Genomic DNA, 17,186 nt, shown 5'->3' on the forward strand with positions numbered 1-17,186 from the left:
ATATATATATTTTTTGTACATACATTTACGTATAAAACAATAGAAATGTCGCTGCACACAACAGACAACGGTTCATAGACAAGTAAATATATTCACATTTATGAACATATCTTTGACACATCTACGCAAATAAGCTGTACATGCGACAGTAATAAAAACATTACCAGAGGTGACAGCTGCGTTTTAGTTTTACGCTCAGTTGTTGTTGACATTTTGATCTATGCGTTAAGCTCTGTTTAAAAATTAAACTGCTTCTCTGCCATCTCTACTGATATCTAATGTTACTAAGAGCACGTACGTATCTAAACTTTAGTGCATGTTTTTTATTTATAACGGACTGAAGTGTAACATATAATTTATTTTGTAGCTGCATGCATCAATTATTATAGTTAAAAACTACGGCAATAATATTCGTTTCAGCGAAACTTATCTGGCGAGTATTCAGACTTCTGTTACTACTTAAACCATAGCTTCTCTGAGATTTTCGGTTTTCTGATAATTGACGGTGCAACTGAACGAAGAATACATATGTCTAAATATCGAATGTAATAATATCCAGGGATTCATGACAAAATATCGGCTCTCTAGTCATCTATTACTGTCAAATAACCATTATCCAGAAACATATAGAATATATATTACATATCTCTCTTGGCTATAATATAAGATCTATTTTTAACAAGCGTATATAATATCTCTCTAAATTGTTACTATAACCACATTATGTCTCGTAGCGAAAAGTTCGTTCGATATAAGTCAATTTTTTTGACAATGCAGTTTCGTTGATTAATAATGGAAATAGTTCAATGGAAATAGTTCAATAATGAGAAATAAAGATGATAAAAAGTATTATAAAGTTTACAAAAACGTATAATTTATGACAAATTAAAAACTAAACAAATTAAAAAAAATAGTAGTTGCATGAGATAAATTATGTGGGATAAAATGTAAATAATAAATACTATGTGTAAACAAGAAACTGTATCTTTAAACTGCACTTATTTAATTAATTCATGTTACTTATCTGTCCGCAATGGCGTTTATTGGACTGAAACGGTATGAATCTGTCGAACGATACAGAAAGTATGATGAACGAAGCGACAGATGCATTTTTGTTTACATGTACATATTTACGTTTAACAAATACATATTTCTCTTGCAACAATAACATGAGTACGATTGTCTTCTTCCACGATCATGGACAATCAAGCCTAACGGAATCCTCTGATTTATTATATCTAGAAATGGCAACGCGCAATCGCGATTGCGGCGGCGCAAAGATGTACCGTTAAAGCTTCACTTGCGCCGTGGAAAAGAAGCTGATTACATGCACCAGTTGATATTTTGACGCGCGCATTACTTCGACGCGTCGACATTAGAACGTTAAAGGAAACGCCGATGTTCTCTTAAGAACATTAAGTAACCCCGGAATATGCGGAGCGCTGTAATGTATCTTAATGCATTACATCTTGCATTACATCTTCACGATACCTTTCAACATGGATGGATAAGTCGTAGAGCCGTATAGCTGCGAGGTCGCTTGAGACATTCAGACGGAAGCGACGAGGCGAATCATCAAAATTTAGAATATGTGTGTTTTGTATAGCCAGACTAGATTTGCGCGACCTTCGTGTCTCAGCACTATCCTAATGTAAAGTCCACTGACTCCCTCAAGTGGCCGAATTCCCGACTGCTCTTGGTGCAGCTGTGGCTGCTGCTGCTGCGGCTGCAGCTGTTGCTGCTGTTGCGATTCCCCAGGCTGTGGCAACTGCGGCTTCTCCTTCCGCTGTGCCTCTTGATCTTCTTGCATTGTTATCTCCATCTTTTGCTGTTGCACAAGTGACTCTTGACGTGATATCTCCACTTTCTCACCTTGCTTGCGCAGTTTTGCTCGCTCATTTTTATCCAGCGGTTCTTGCAGCTGTTTACGTTTCTGTTGTAGTTCCGGCTGTTCATCTGCCTTTGGCAGTTGTGGTTGCTTATCATCAACCTTTTTCTGCTGTAGCACACGTTCAGCTTTCGGTGAACGTTTTATTTCTTCTTTCTTCAGCTGCTCCGTTTCTTTTTTCAACCGCATAATTTGCTGCTGTTCCTCTTTTTCTAATTTCCTTCGTGTCTCATGTTCCATCTTCTGTTGTAACGGTTTTTCTTCTTCTTCTAATTTTCGCTGCAATACTTCTTCATCTCGCTCCAGTTTGCGTCGTAGTTGTTCTTCCAGTTCCAGTTTACGCTGCAATAGCTGTTGTTCTTGCTGAAGCTTTCGTTGCTCCCTGTCCTTCTCTATCTTCTGACGGACTTGCTGCTGTAAATGACCCGGCTCTTTTTGTTGTGACTGCACTTGTTCCTGTTTCTGTTGTTCCTGTGATTGAGGCGCTTCCTGTTCTGCATGAACCTGAACTTGAGATTCTTGTTGTTGATCTTGCTGCTGCCGCTGAGATTGTTGTTGTTGCGGTCGCTGTTTTTCTTTCTGCTCTCTTTCTTCTGCGATAATATCGTCTGTCGGCGCCGCTCCTTCGTCGGGGCCACAAATATCCTCGGTTCGTCGAGGCTCGTCCGAAACGGCCGCGATCAGTGCGGCCGTGGCCTGAGGTTAGTTGCTACCAGAATTTTGTTTCTGATCCGATCCGGCGTCGGAGCCGCTCGAACTCAAGGTCGTGATGCTGCCATACGGATCCAGTGACGACTGGACCGACATGCTGCGACCCTGTCTCCTCACTCTGTGGGGAGAGAATTTTCTGGGGTCGACACTGGTTGGGTCTGCCTGCAACAAATTCTTTCATAAAGAAACTGATGGCGCTGTCGCAAGAAATTGTGTGAGACACGTTTCATAATGCTAATTACATCAATAGCATCTTTTTGTGTTTTAAAATGAAGTATATGAAAAAGCAACGCGCACCTGATAAGCTAATGCATTCATGATAATTTCCGGTGGCACCAGTCCCAAAGGATTTACTTCTTGCATCAATACAGTGGCTGGAATTTTGTGAAATTGAATGTACTCGATGAAATTACCAATTACATCTTTCAACGGTGTATTTTGATTGTTGTCGCAATACTTTTTACTCCACATTAATGCAGCCTGTAAGAGAGAAGTTAATTTGAAGAAACATTATGCAGAAAAATGTCGGATAAATGAATATGTTGTTAACATATTCATGTGTCAAGCTTACTTGAAATTTCGTAAATTCATCTGCACGTAATTCTTCTCTGGCAAGGATTAAACGAACAACGTGTTGCGGTAGTAATGTGAACGATCCTAAATTCAATACTTCATTGCCATGCTCATCGACGAATTCTAGTACCTTCGCAAAGAGTTTAATATTAATTTTAAATTAATTAGTTACAAAATTAAACATTAAAGGCATAATGTCTCGAAAACTTTTACCTTTTGAACTAAAGATTTCGTGCATTTATACTGAATATAACGCTCCGCTGATGCTAATAAAGCGCAGACCGTATCAACGGTTATACAACATTGAACGAAGCCTGCACAGGCTCGTCTGAGTTCATCCAATCCGTAATAATCGGCGGCGTTCATTACCCCTAACATAAGGATATAAATTATTATCAGCCATCGAAATTGAATCATTCATTAGATAAAACGTTTTATGTGTCTTTTACAATACATAAAATTATCTTATGAACTTCTACTTTATATGTGCTTAGCTCACGAATGTCGGATAAGATATAATGATAGGAAATATACTCGTCGTAATGATTAATCCATGCGACAAATAATACACATCCTAATTGGCTTGTTAGAGATACTATATAATTAATTGATTACCAAGCAAAGTCCTAGGCTGTAATGTCACACATCCCGTATGAATATACTCGATCAGCTGCCGGAAGACATCGGGCTCGAATTCCTCGATAATCAGCGTATGATGCTGATGTGATTGCGGCTACGATACAAAAGTAAAATACAAACATCTAAACGAAAAAATGAGGATATTCAGATTCAAGCTTAAATCGAATACCCGTGCTAAGCGACTTGCATGGGAATTCGTAAGGACTAGCGCAATAATAAATCAAATTCACTAATTATGAAGAAAGAGATATGTTAGATAAGAGATACATCGGCATCATAATAATATTTTTTAGTGCAAAATTTTAGCTATTGTGCATCTAACATATTAGGAGAATATATTACCTAACTAATAACCCAGCGAACATATTCAAGTACTATATCTGTTAATATTTTCTAAATAAACTTATCTTTTGCTTTACTGAGAACTATCCTATTATTAATTTGTCTTAAGATGCACGCTGAAATTTACATTAATAATTACAACTTGTTCGCTTGGTTGATTTGTGAGTTACCATTATGTAAGTCAGTATGACTACGTTTATACACAATACTCTTAATCAAGTTTGATAACAACTGTAATCATATGAATCATAGCTATTCCACCGAAGAATGGAATGACTGTGATTAGCCAGTTTTGCACGCGCGCGCACTCACACCCCCCCCCCCCCCCCCCCAAAAACACACACACACACACACACACACACGCACGCACGCACGCACGCACGCACACGCACGCACGCACGCACGCACGCACGCACGCACGCACGCACATATATAATTATGGATATTAATGAACCTGATTAAGAGTGCCATGTAAACATAGTCAATAATAGTTGAAATAGTGAATTCTGTAATCGTGCCAATCTACAGCTATAATGGATTTGGCGACTACGAGAATACAATTGAATCGATCATGCAGTAGTTCAAATATAGAATTAGCGCACAGTTCAGTCCATAATCGCATGAATTAATTACATATTTGCGCACGTGTCTGGAGAATAGTCTATCTCTTTTCAACGCGCAAAAGAATAACAAGATAAAAGAACGTTTGTCCAAGTAAAAAAGTCAAGGCAGCGAAAAAAACATTGATATGTCAATAACATAAATTTCAAGTGATCTCCTACGACAGCTCCTCTAAATGATTTCGTGAGACAAAGTCATGATCACAGTGCAGTGAGCAGAAAATTAGAGAAAAAAAGGAGTACTCAATTAGAAATATAGGGAACAAGGGGGGCCAGTGGGATGGAAACGATTTCGATCTGTATGTAAAAAATTTTATGTAAAAGTGACGTTCAAAGTACCTCTTGGATGGGGGCCAGTTGCTGCGTGAACCCTGACCGCTACACGACACATACAAACGCACACTTACTATTTCTATCCTGATAAAAGCGGAATATTCATTTCAGCGACGGCCACGATAAATATGCAACGTGTCCCAAAAAAAAAAAACGATTGTCGTTTCAACAAGGTATTTAGGTTAACAGAAATATGTAATAATGTATAACTATTTTCTTATTTTATATTAATTAACAGACTAACGGAAAATCCAGTTCTATAAGTTTCGTTAAATTAAAATTGATAAAATTAACACGAGCGATCGTTGGGTTTTGCATATCGAACGTGCTCGCTTCTTACAATTAGTCTGAGAAATTGTTTATATCTATTTTATATATGTGTTATTTACATAATGCTTATCTCTTTTATATTGAGATATATACACGCGGCATATATTGATTTTGTCACAAAGGAAAATTGGAAAAGGAGTTAGAATATCATGGTTAGAATATCAGAATTAGATAAAAAATTTGATATCTTCCTCATTGCGACCTGATATACATTATAAATATTGCGCTGTATTAATTTTATTATTTTATTTTATAATTTATTTATTATATCAATGCGACAAGTTTGTTAGTGATAAATTATGTATTAACTTTCATGGCAAGTACCTGTTGCGCGGCGTTCTGCAAATTTAACAGCGGCTCAGAGCTGCGCTTGAGAAAGAGCCGAATCTTGTTTTCTCGCGCCGGCGGTTCTTTTTTACGTTGTGGGCTCGGAGTTTGATATAACATTTTATGGAAGACTCTGTAAATTTTGAAAAAGGATAAAAACCTTTGTTTTACTCGTTTGTTCCATGCGTATTAATATGAAGATGTTTTTTATACAAACCTGCTTCTGGCCGCGAGCACAGCTTTTACGGCGCAAACTGGCTCTCTGGTGTCACCGACGAGGAATGTCACGTCGCAGAGTTCTGGCATACTCGCCAAAAACTTCATGTCTTCGGCCAGGCCAGTTTTATTCTCGAAAGTCGAGTAATCATCCTCGTCAGTCATTCCAGATCCTGAAGCCTCCGGCATCGGGCCCATGTCTTCCTGCTGTTTATTTTATGTAGAATGAGGATAAATTGTAATCCTATTTCTTGCTTTATTTATAATTTTTATTTTACTTGTTTGATTCTGTTTATAATAAATGTAAAGACTAACATGATAAGTATTAGTGTGTGCAATATTATTTACATTTATTTATTTATTATAAGACTAACGTTAAAAAATTGCTCAATAATTATTATGTACACAAGTGCGCAGGCTTGCAATTAGATAAAAATATCATGGCCTTTTAATACGCAGCAGGGGATTGTATAAAGAAAAACGTCGCTTTCATCCACAAACTATTATTTAAAAGATAATCTTTGCTACCTCTTTCCTTTTTTGTCTCGTTATGAGGTAATTCATAGTACTAACACTTTTATGTTAAATACATGTACTATTAACAATTCGATATAAACACTTTTTTTAGAAATTTTGCTTATGTGTACAGTGCAGGCGTTTTATTGAGAAAAAAAATCTAGCTCTCTTTTTGACAATGCATTCCTACACTATAATAGAAGGATGTATTTTTTCTTACAACGGATCACACTATTTACAATGTAACTAACCTACTTGCTAAATAAAAATTGATTAATCCTGTCAATAATGCTTCGTACTTAATTGCTATTGTGTTCATTGTCGTTTCAAATAATCGAGACAAATAATGAGCACACATGCATGTATAAAAAGAATTATTCAAATCTTGTAACTTTTTTTTATTTCTGCTCTTCGTTATACTAAATATAGAATTTATTTTAGAATTTATTTTTATATATTGTGATTGTCTTGTTCTAAAAAAAGCAATAAATAAAGCAATTTATTGATTCAAAGAAATATTAGAATTAATTCATTTTACGTAAAAGTCTTTTCTTTTTAATAATTTAATAATGAATTACTTAATTAATTATATTCTGCGCGTTTTTCAATTTTATTAAATCTGCAATAATTTAAAAAAATATTATGTTTTAGCAATTTGTTTTCCTCGCTTTCAATAATTGCCAGATGATTTCGCTTTGTTGTAAACAATCAAATGCTCTAAATAATTACGTGCAAGAAGATACAATCAATACAGAGAATAAAAAGAAGAGGGCAGAACAATGATTATTGAGAGAGAAATAAATAGAAAAGTGTCTCAATATGAAATGAAGTGTTACCTGTTGCTTTGATCCCGGAGCCTCTTCGCTTGCCGGGCTGCTTTGGCCCCGAAAAAACACTTTTAACTCTCTTCTTGAATATTGTCGGAGAAATCAATCGAAGTTGGCTGAATCGAATGCGTAAAAAAAAACGAGAACAATTAATTGTTAACGTAATTATTAATTGTGGAACACGCATATGCAAAGACGGATCAATAAGAATTAAATTATTAAGAAGATTATTACTTCTCTTTTAAACGTATACGTAATACATTAATTAAGCACAATATACACAATAACTTAATTTGACACAAACCGAGAATACAATCGCAAATATAGTTCTCGCATATTTAAATGTAAAATGTAAATGATTATATTCGACAGCACTAAGATAAAGTGTGAAATAAAAATTAATAAAATTACAGGCGAAATTTATCGAACACTTCAACCGTAAGGCAAGTACCTAGAGGTTCGCGATATCGAGCTCAGGATACAATCGATGTCGCGGGATTGATCGCGATGGTTTCCAACGTGCGTTTCCAATGAAGTTGTCCGAATCGACCGAACACCGCCCTTATTCGTCACGGAAGAGATGAGGGGTAATCTTGCCGCAAAGAACGACGCGCGTGAACGTTTCAGTCCTGGCTGCTGTCTTCTTCGTGAAGACTCGAGGGATTCCGGACGCGTTGGGGGTTGCTTTCGTGAATGGATACACAATCGGAGGGAGCACAGGGCGAAGGCTCTGGACGAGCAAAGAGCTGGACAGGTGCAGAGCTTCCTGTCGACGAGGCGTCGAAAAGGCGTCGTGGCGCCTGCGTCATGTGGAACATTGACGTCGCCCGTTTCTACGCCGGCTCGACCCAGAGGACTATCTCCCTATCGGACAGAATAATTTCAAGCGAAACGGATCCTTGGTCGAACGATTGATTAAATATCGCTTGAGAGTATTTAGTTTCGAGGTCATGTGCGGTCATTAGAGGCTTGCACTTTCACTGTCATTGTTCTTAATTGTTGATAATGTACTTGTTGATAAATTTTGACTAGCTACCAGAAATTTTAATTTTGAACTTTTTGCAATTTTATATATTCTATAAAACGTGTGATAATTCATCTTTTGTGCAAAAATGTAATACTATGATATAATCAATATCTATCTAATTTAAAATATATGTAATTTTTATTTCTTATTTTGCAATTCTTTTGGGATAATAGTTTTCATAATTCACCGAAAATTAATAATTTTATAACAATTACATATAAGAGTCCTAAGATGAAAGTTTCTGACTAATAAAAAATTTTATTAACTCTTACTGTTTCATAATTTCCAATCGTCTGTTTCTCAAACATTGATATTTTCAGGATATCATGATATTTTTTACGACTTATTAATGAGCAAACAGAAAATGAAGATAATATAAACACTGAATGAATTCGGATGAAGCTCAATTTAACAAAATGTATTGGAATCATTGATATTGTTAAAAGCTTTTTCTTCTCACTTCGTGGCATTCCGCTATCTTTCTCTTCTAATCAATACCGCAACAAGTTGCAACGCGACCCCAAAACACACAAGAAAAATTCTTTGGATTCGATCTGATATAAATATACAGCTAGATTTAATCTGATCTAAAAAATTGTATATGGCATAAAATAAAATAAAATAAAATAATACATATTATACAAGCAGACTTTATATAATACTAATTATTTTTCGTAAATTACAAATCATAAATAATTATACATTTTAGTTTATCTGATTCACTTTCTATTTTCTTTTATATTTTTATATCAACTAAGTAAAAGTAGAATAAAAGTACTTTTGTGAATAAAGAGGTAGCTTGCGATGGCTAATTAATTAAAAAAAAAATATTTAAGTTTTCTTTATAAAAAAACATTTAAGAAGAAAGGCTTACTTTCAAGCACAAACATAATTCGAAACATTTGAGCTCCAAATCGCGCCGAGTGACCCTTCGCAGGACTTTTCATCCCCTTTTCGAGTGGAGTCTCTCGCATAGCAATGTGCTTCTCCTGCGACAACAAGAACGCCTGCGCGAGAATAACGAACGATTTCATTTTCGCTCGCATAACAACCCCTTGATAATTGGTAAATGGTTCAATAGATAGAAGTGATTGGTCGTAATGAACTAGAAACTTCATTATCTAGGAAAACATTGCCATTCCCATGTTGTATTTTGAAATGAAGGTTATATGCGTATTTGCTCTCGTCTCCACCCTCAATTACCAGACCGTTAGGTGCTGCCTCGTCCTGCGATTCCATCACGAGATTTTTCCGTCATTATTGATCCTTGGCAGGACTGCCGTTTACCTTGCTCCTCGAAACAGCGGAACTCGTGGGTGGCCAGAAATGGGTCAGGGCTAAGCGAAAGCGTGCCATGTTCCATTTTCACACAAGGCCCGTAACAAAGTGTCCTATTTATATTCCTTTCGAAAATATATCGCTTGGCGTATTCACATCCGTCAGCGTAAAGACATTTCGTCGTTTACCTCCTGACATATTCTATAGGTATATAGTATTATAATAGAAATATTATAATGTAAACTTTAATTTAACCTTTAAGTAGATGATTACTTTACACATAGTCATCTTAAACTTGGTTCTGGAAAAGGAAAATGAAAAAAATTGCCCAGAAGTCTTAAGGTTCATTATTTTACATTCCTCTATTCCATAAGAATATAAATTTAATGTAAATTTATATATACTATTAAAAAATATAATTTTGAAAAAGTAAAATTTATCTACTCTGAGCATCTTACTTACCTACTTAAAAGTTAAGATATTAAGTTAAGAATAAAAGAAAACACGAGGCAAGGGGTTTTCTAAAAACTATTAGTAACATAAAACAACATCGATTTATTCAACACAAATACTTGCACGTTATGATAGAGGTTTGTAGTAATAATGATATAATGATATAATGATAATAATATTCATATGTACACGAAATAAGGCACGTTTGATATATTAATTAAATGCGCGACGGGCTCGTGCATGAGAAATATGGGTCTTTTTTCTTTCGGCGGTCGCGCGTTTGTCGCGTTTATAATTACTATCAATCGTCTCCATCCCTTACGATATGCAACGTCCTTACCAAATGTAGAAAATGTCGTATATATAATCTGTATAAACGTCTTTGACCTGCACTCTTGCGTTCGCGTTTGCTCGCGTCGTACTATTAGGAATGAATCGCGAGGCGGATTCTCGCATGCGAGATTATCCGCGACTTACACAATCACACTCCCTAAGCTATTCAAATATATCTCGTATCGCGCATTGGCAAAATTGCGGCTTCGAGAAACTCGATTCTTAATCCTAAAATGAGAATCGCTAGTTAGTCATGTCTAACTAAGCACGCATTCGTACGCGAGCCAGCGCTTGCTACTTCCTTTCTCTCCTTTGCGAATTATTTTTCGCAAGTTAAACGTATGTAACGCATTCATACGCCCACGATTAATTGCACGCAAAATCGAAAAACCTAGCGCGAAAAGTGCAGCCGCGCAACTCTGCAATTTTCTCATTGCAATATCTGAACCTTTTATTCAGCTGATGTTAATAGAGCTATGTATGTTTTTTCTTAATTTCCATCAAGAAAAAGTTCCATATACATGATATTTTAATTTCTTTCGTCACACATTTCTTCGACATATGAAATTTTACAATTATGTTCTCAAATGTAATGAAAAAAAGAAGAAAAGAATAAAATTGCATCACATGATTCGTAGAAGAATTAATAATAATACAGGCCAATGCCTGGTTTTAATCGTCGATTTAATAATTATGCATTTCTGCACATGTAGCGATATTTGTGATTTTGTTGGCACACAAAAATCATTTTCAAATTTGAATACCTAGAAACTTCACGGATGAAATTGTTAGACCACTAAATTAGACCATTTTCAGGCGAACATGTCATAAATTTTTAAACACGTAACTAACAGGTAAAGACTTGTTAATGTATTTTAAATTTAATCCTTACTTTTATACGAAGACTGTATTATACGCGTCGATTCTTGATCGCGCTCGTCTAGTGATATGTAGCTAAAATTATAAGAAACGATGTTTCCTTATAAAAGTGTACTTTTTATAAAGTATTCGCTAGCGAATTTACACATCCAACTAATCGCCGATTCACGATCGCGAATCGTTCGCGGCTGTCGAAAGCGAAGACAATCCGCTTACGATTAATAATACATGTTCATACAATTAGTGACACTCTCTTAGATCTACTTAGGCGGTACTTACGTTCTCTGAACTGGCATCAAGACATTGTATCTTACATGAATGTATTGTACAAACAGAATCAAACAATTTGTCTCCAGAATGTTTTACCGCTCTCCTCCTTTACGCATATCTAATTAAATCTACGCGAGTATCTAAATTAAAAATTAAAAAGAAAATATCATATATTCTCTTTTTGTTACACTTGTTGAAATATCGCCGTCATCATCTCGGCGAATCTGGAATGTAAAATTCACCTCCGAAGAGGTAGCAAGAAAGAGACTATGAACGAGCGACGAATGCTATCGCGGATAATCGAATCGCCGATTAGCGGTATGATGTCTGGCAATTGTTTTAATATGAAGAATGATATTATTGCATACATTTTCGAAATATTTCTCTCGAACACTGAGAAAAGCGTGATTAGGAAATAACTTGAAGGTAAACCATCTTTACTTATAAGATGCATGCTATCTCATGAGCCGTGCATGAGAACAATGCAAATTGTACAAACGCAATTTGCATTAAGGGAGCTATAATTCTCTTCGCGTTTTTCCCTCAAATTCGCACATGGCACTCCAAGAGTTAGCAGAAGAGCACGATTGCGCAGATATCGTCTAATACAATCTTCTGAAGTTATTCAGTACACGCAAACACTACGTGTTTTCATTAACGGCAATGTAGGTTCACTATTTTGTAGGAGTTTATCCTCGGTTATAGTAAGCTTGAGATGGGAATATTTGAAATTTGGCACTTGATTTTTCTAAAGGATAACGGTCGCGTTCAAACTTGTCGAAAACATTCTGCAGTTCGTTCTTGAAATTGTCGTAATATAGAGAAAAGGAAATAATTCGCTACTCGTTATACTTAACGATTCGTTCACTAAGATCGATACGATGTATCGTTTCTATGACAATATCAAACATTCCGCTTCCTATTTTGATCCTCATGGAAGCGTGAATGATCAATGAACGAAAGTGATGATCGAGAGCTATTTCGATGGTCGATACAATCACGTTCGTTCACAATCACGTTCGAGCTAATCTCTCGTAATACTCTTAGTAATTAGGGCTATCAATATATGAAACTCAAATCATAATCGATTCGAGCGCCATACAATGCTCGGAACTTATTCTAATTAAATGCAGTTTCTCAGTACAAAATTTTCAAAGTATATTGTTCTCGCAAACGTTTCGTTGCATCGATTGATCTTTTGTTTCACACATTTCAATCGTCGATGAGAAGTCGACGATGAACTCTTTCGTTCTCGTTCCTTGAGAAAACGCGTGGGGTTTAAATTGGTCCATCAAGCGATTCCGAGCGGTTTCAGGAATTTTCGCAATATCTTGCGGAATTCGTGAGATTTATCTACCAAAACGAGTCTTAGCGATTGAGAACCGTTTGCCTGGTAGCCAAGATCCGGCGCGATCAGAAGCGTGATTGCGATTATGGGAATGACGACGCGAAAAGGCGCGGTATCACAGCTTCGATGGATCGTAATTCTCAAAGGACCATCGCTGTCTCAGGGCATTGGACGAGCATTCTTCCATCACCAGTTGCTGTTTGCTCTCTGTAATCGCTAGACATTTGTCGCTGCTACCGTGCCTGATATGATTAGTCTGGAAATAAAAGTACGGGATGATTCCAGTTTCGAAGAGCAATTTAAAGAGAGATTAATTTACATAAAAATACTTGCTAGCTAAATTGTTTCATTTAATATCAAAATCTGCTCTCATAGATTAGCAAAAGAATGTTTCGAGAACGGTTCATTACCTGAGGATTGTAGATCCATTGTTGATTTCCTTTACTGCCATGACAAGGATAGAGAATAACGTCGCTGCCACTGTAGTCCAAGCACGACTCGTCTCGACGGATTTCGCCCGTCTTGCTGAGCATCCAGTACTGCGACAGACAATCTTGATTAATATTTCCAAAAATTGCAAACTTGTCTACGACCAACGAGATTTTAACAGCCGCCACGGGGAAAAAAAAAAAAAAAATTTTGCATGAACAATCAATCGGGAATAAAGAATTGCTTTTAATAAAATTCATATTAACACACGGCGATATTTTGTTATTGTAAAAATGAAAAAGAATTCGGATAAAATTTCAATAGTTAATATGTATGAATTCCTCTCTCTACGGTTTACAAAGCGTGCCTGTTTCAACACAATTCGTCTCCGATCAAACAATAATATTCACAAAATCAGAGATATGGCCAAAAACGTAAACCGCGATAATGCAAAAACGTAAAATCGTTCGTTCCGCGCATTTAATCTGTCGCATTGCGTATTCGCGAGATGTGAAAATATAAGCGTGGCGTATTCATTGTACCGGTGTATCATCATGAGCGCGACGACCGCGGATAGACGCGGATTTTCGTGATGCTGCCGACCGATCGATTGCACGCGCCGCTTGTAAAATAACTTGTCCCGGGCGATCGTGCGCAAGCGAGCTAACGAACGTGTGACGTGCCGTGTGCGACCAACAGTTATTTACCGCGGGCAATGTGCAGGTTTGCACGAAGGTGAACGCGTGCGGCGCGGCGGAAACGCGTCAAAGCGATCCGGCTCTCGTAATGAGCGTCGGTCGTCCGATAATGGAATCCGGTGGCTCTCGAAATTGCGCTTATCTAACCGGACGCCGCGCCGAGCCGATCGTCGTTGTTTGTGCAATTCCAACTGTCTGGAATGGACAGCGAGCGCCAAGCCTCGAACATATGTGTCGCTCATGAAATATTCTTCGTGCGATTCTAACTCATCGTGTTGATTGCCGAAGCAAGATTCAGAAACGCGAATTCACGCTCGTTGAAGTCACGACAGTTCATTTCAGGGAAAACATTTAAAAAAAATATGAGGCGGATAATAATGCGATAAATGAAAAAATAACGGCGCAAAAGCTTGTCACGGATCTGCATATACGTGTATTCGCGCGATCATAATTATCACTAATTTAATACAATGAACGAGCGCGGACTGTGAATTGGGATTGCGGCTGTCAGAACCGTCGGGTCGACAATATAGTTGTTTTGAAGTGCTTTACAAGTATAATTAGGGGATAGTGGGTATGAGGGATAACGAGAAGCAAGCATTCACCGCACACATATATCATCAAGCGTCGTTAGCCATGCACGACCCGCGTTCCATTCTGCCTGAAACTCTCATTCAAATCAGAGTATATTATGTTGCGTTGCCTGAAGTACATATAATGCAAGTGTTATCTAATGCACATCGCTATGTCCATCTCGCATGCTTATCTCTATCGTATCTCTGACGTAACCACTTACTTTTCGCACGTATGGTAAAAGAAAAAGAAAAACAAGATTCGAAAATGGCCAACGGCGATGGGATTTCGCGAGGGATGATGCATTATCAGTGCGCATTGTGTTCAGTAGTATGTAGTACGATTACAGCGGGATAGCGATGTTATATCATGATTCCTGAGCATGATGATAATTCTATGTATATAGCAGAGAGAGAAAGAGAGAGAGAGAGAGAGAGGGGGGGGAGGGAGGGAGAAGGAGCAGTATATGCATTGTAGTGTGTGTGTAAACTGACCATCCGGCGACCGCAACGGCTATCTCTCGCGATGCACTCGCCTTCCATCCGATGATACGATTATTCATCTTCCATCATCCGCGCTCACGACTGATCCCGAATCGCCGATGTGCATCCCAGCGCTGCGTCCCTTTTCCCCACGTAGCATAGAGAGTCGTGACTTTATCAGTGTCACGCGGGCGACGACCGAAAGCGTAATTGCCGTGAAACCGCGGCTTAATTGCGAGGGCAAACAGCTAAATTAAAGCAGCGCTTTACCGGGCTAAGCAAGCACCGCCGACTGATTGTGTTTTTGGTTGTAACCGGTCGCCACGGTTGTTAAACGCCGGCGATTCGGTATTCGCGTACACGTTACGTGCTTGTAGGTGAAAGACAGGAAACTACGGAAATACCTACGCACGCGTGCGCGTGTTTCGTGTGTGAACTCTAATAACAGACCGTGCGATCGACCGAACGAGTGCAAGAAACAAGATAAAGCACGAATTTACATGGTACGCTCGATTCTGTCGAGTGGCAAGCGTAAGCTCGCTAATAAATGAACGGAGTAGGTCGTTGAAATTGCTGCTGTTGTTTTTCGCGCGTTTATCCGCTGCGTTTGTCATCGACGTAAGGTAAAAGAAAAAGAGATACAAAAACTATGATAAAGTTACACTTTTATTCGGATTTATTTTTATCAAACCAATTACCAGTCTTCGTTTTGAGAATTAAAAATTGCGCGATAAAATATTGTATAACACATGTACGAAAGATGAAATTTACATTGTGAAAAGATGAAAAGGATGGATAAAATTGTAAAAATGTCCAAACGTGCGATATTTTGTCGATATTTGCACTTTGATATTCTCACTCTTGTACGTGGATTATGAGAGGAGCCAAGTCGATGATTAAATCTAAGTCTACTATATCAATGTGAGAAATGATGATAACATGGTAAGAAATCGTGGTAAAAGGCAGCAATTGGGGTCATCTCACCGAGAGGCAGTAGAGACATGGATTGATGAGCACCTGCACCAGATTAGCGATGCCACTAATCGCGTCGAAACGTAGGGCGATTAGTGCCAGGTTAGCATGCACGCGATCGCACATGCGTTCCAAGGATCAGTTGTTTTTACAAGTCGCGTAGATTTATAACCCCGAAACCAGATAGATCAGAAATATGCCTGCCATCCATCTATTGACCGATTAGGAAAGCTTCGAGGGGTAATATCATGAATGTCCGTTAGATCGTTAGTCACAATCGTTTTCAAATCAGCTTAGTATTGTTTAAGATTGCTGAAAATTGACGGGTTCGCGAATGTGTACCTGATTGCCGCCTTGACGGTGACAGGGATACATGCCCACTGGCTGATGTAGGTCTTCGATTTTCCCTGATGAATCTATACACATTCCGCTAGTAACTTGTCGTATCTGCGTTAGAATTCAAGAGAAATTCACACGGTTACTCTGGGAACGTGAAAGATTCGCTCATCCACCAGCATTTCGTGCGACAGCGCACGATTTTGTCTTTTTTTCGTGCCGCACATTCGAGAATATCCAAGCAGCCGGAAGCACGAACACACATGGCATTGAATGAACAAGCGCGGGTACGATTAGGCACTCGGCCGTCGTTGGGGAAATGATAATGGATCGATATGTATCGCCAACGAAACGGAAACTCGATTTTCTAGTAATTTGGTATGTAGCTTCAATTAACTTCGCAGTGGAATTACGAGACATACATTTCGAAACGATTTCAATCCGTGTACATTGTTTATTCACGCAGGATTATACGATAATAATTAAACTAAATACCGGCGGTTCGCAGTGACTAACAGTCGTCGTGACTATCGTTGTTCCGTGGCTGAAAGCCAAAACAATCAGTTCATACAAGACAATTGGAAAATTTTGCAGAAGCTAAATAGCTATTATTTTATAGTAAAAAAGATAAAAGCGAATAAAATGAGATAAAACAGAATGAATTAAATACTCTATTATAGAAGAAGCATTTTTATTAAATAGTGTAAAAAGAATAATTAATATATGTGATAATATATATTAAAAATAAAAAATTATAAGAAAACCAACAATTCATTTAATTAACAC

General features: G+C 37.6%; 2 protein-coding genes across 3 annotated transcripts in view; both read right to left on the reverse strand.

The window, feature by feature from the left end:
* Window positions 1-1,474: 1,474 nt before the first annotated feature.
* LOC108692327 (involucrin) lies at window positions 1,475-6,168 on the reverse strand. The gene is made up of 9 exons (XM_018200524.1): window positions 5,981-6,168; window positions 5,761-5,896; window positions 5,113-5,151; window positions 3,788-3,905; window positions 3,386-3,543; window positions 3,171-3,302; window positions 2,897-3,079; window positions 2,606-2,761; window positions 1,475-2,575 (listed from the first exon to the last, which is right to left on the reverse strand). The coding sequence occupies exons 1-9, from the start codon at window positions 6,166-6,168 to the stop codon at window positions 1,583-1,585; spliced, it is 2,103 nt and encodes a 700-aa protein (XP_018056013.1). The 3' UTR covers window positions 1,475-1,582.
* A 5,397-nt stretch (window positions 6,169-11,565) lies between these two features.
* LOC108692410 (putative polypeptide N-acetylgalactosaminyltransferase 9) overlaps window positions 11,566-17,186 on the reverse strand; it is a 76,076-nt gene continuing 70,455 nt past the window's right edge. Inside the window, exons 8-10 of one of the 2 annotated variants that reach the window (XM_018200642.1) lie at window positions 16,407-16,511; window positions 13,321-13,449; window positions 11,566-13,166 (exon numbers count right to left, since the gene is read on the reverse strand). In XM_018200642.1, the coding sequence (XP_018056131.1) occupies window positions 13,026-13,166; window positions 13,321-13,449; window positions 16,407-16,511 (375 nt within the window). In that variant the 3' untranslated portion in view covers window positions 11,566-13,025. The remainder of the gene's footprint in view (window positions 13,167-13,320; window positions 13,450-16,406; window positions 16,512-17,186) is intronic. The other variant, XM_018200641.1, reaches the window with a different exon arrangement.

The sequence above is a fragment of the Atta colombica genome, unplaced genomic scaffold (genome assembly GCF_001594045.1).
Source record: "Atta colombica isolate Treedump-2 unplaced genomic scaffold, Acol1.0 scaffold7, whole genome shotgun sequence".
NCBI lineage: Eukaryota > Metazoa > Arthropoda > Insecta > Hymenoptera > Formicidae > Atta > Atta colombica.

Excerpts from the sequence above, each read along its gene's own strand:
- LOC108692327 (XM_018200524.1), bottom strand. The coding sequence starts at position 6,168 with ATGCCGGAGGCTTCAGGATCTGGAATGACTGACGAGGATGATTACTCG. Across the intron at positions 5,897-5,980 it reads GTGCTCGCGGCCAGAAGCAG|AGTCTTCCATAAAATGTTAT; the intron begins GTTTGTATAAAA and ends CAAAATTTACAG. Across the intron at positions 3,080-3,170 it reads ATGAATTTACGAAATTTCAA|GCTGCATTAATGTGGAGTAA; the intron begins GTAAGCTTGACA and ends TCTCTCTTACAG.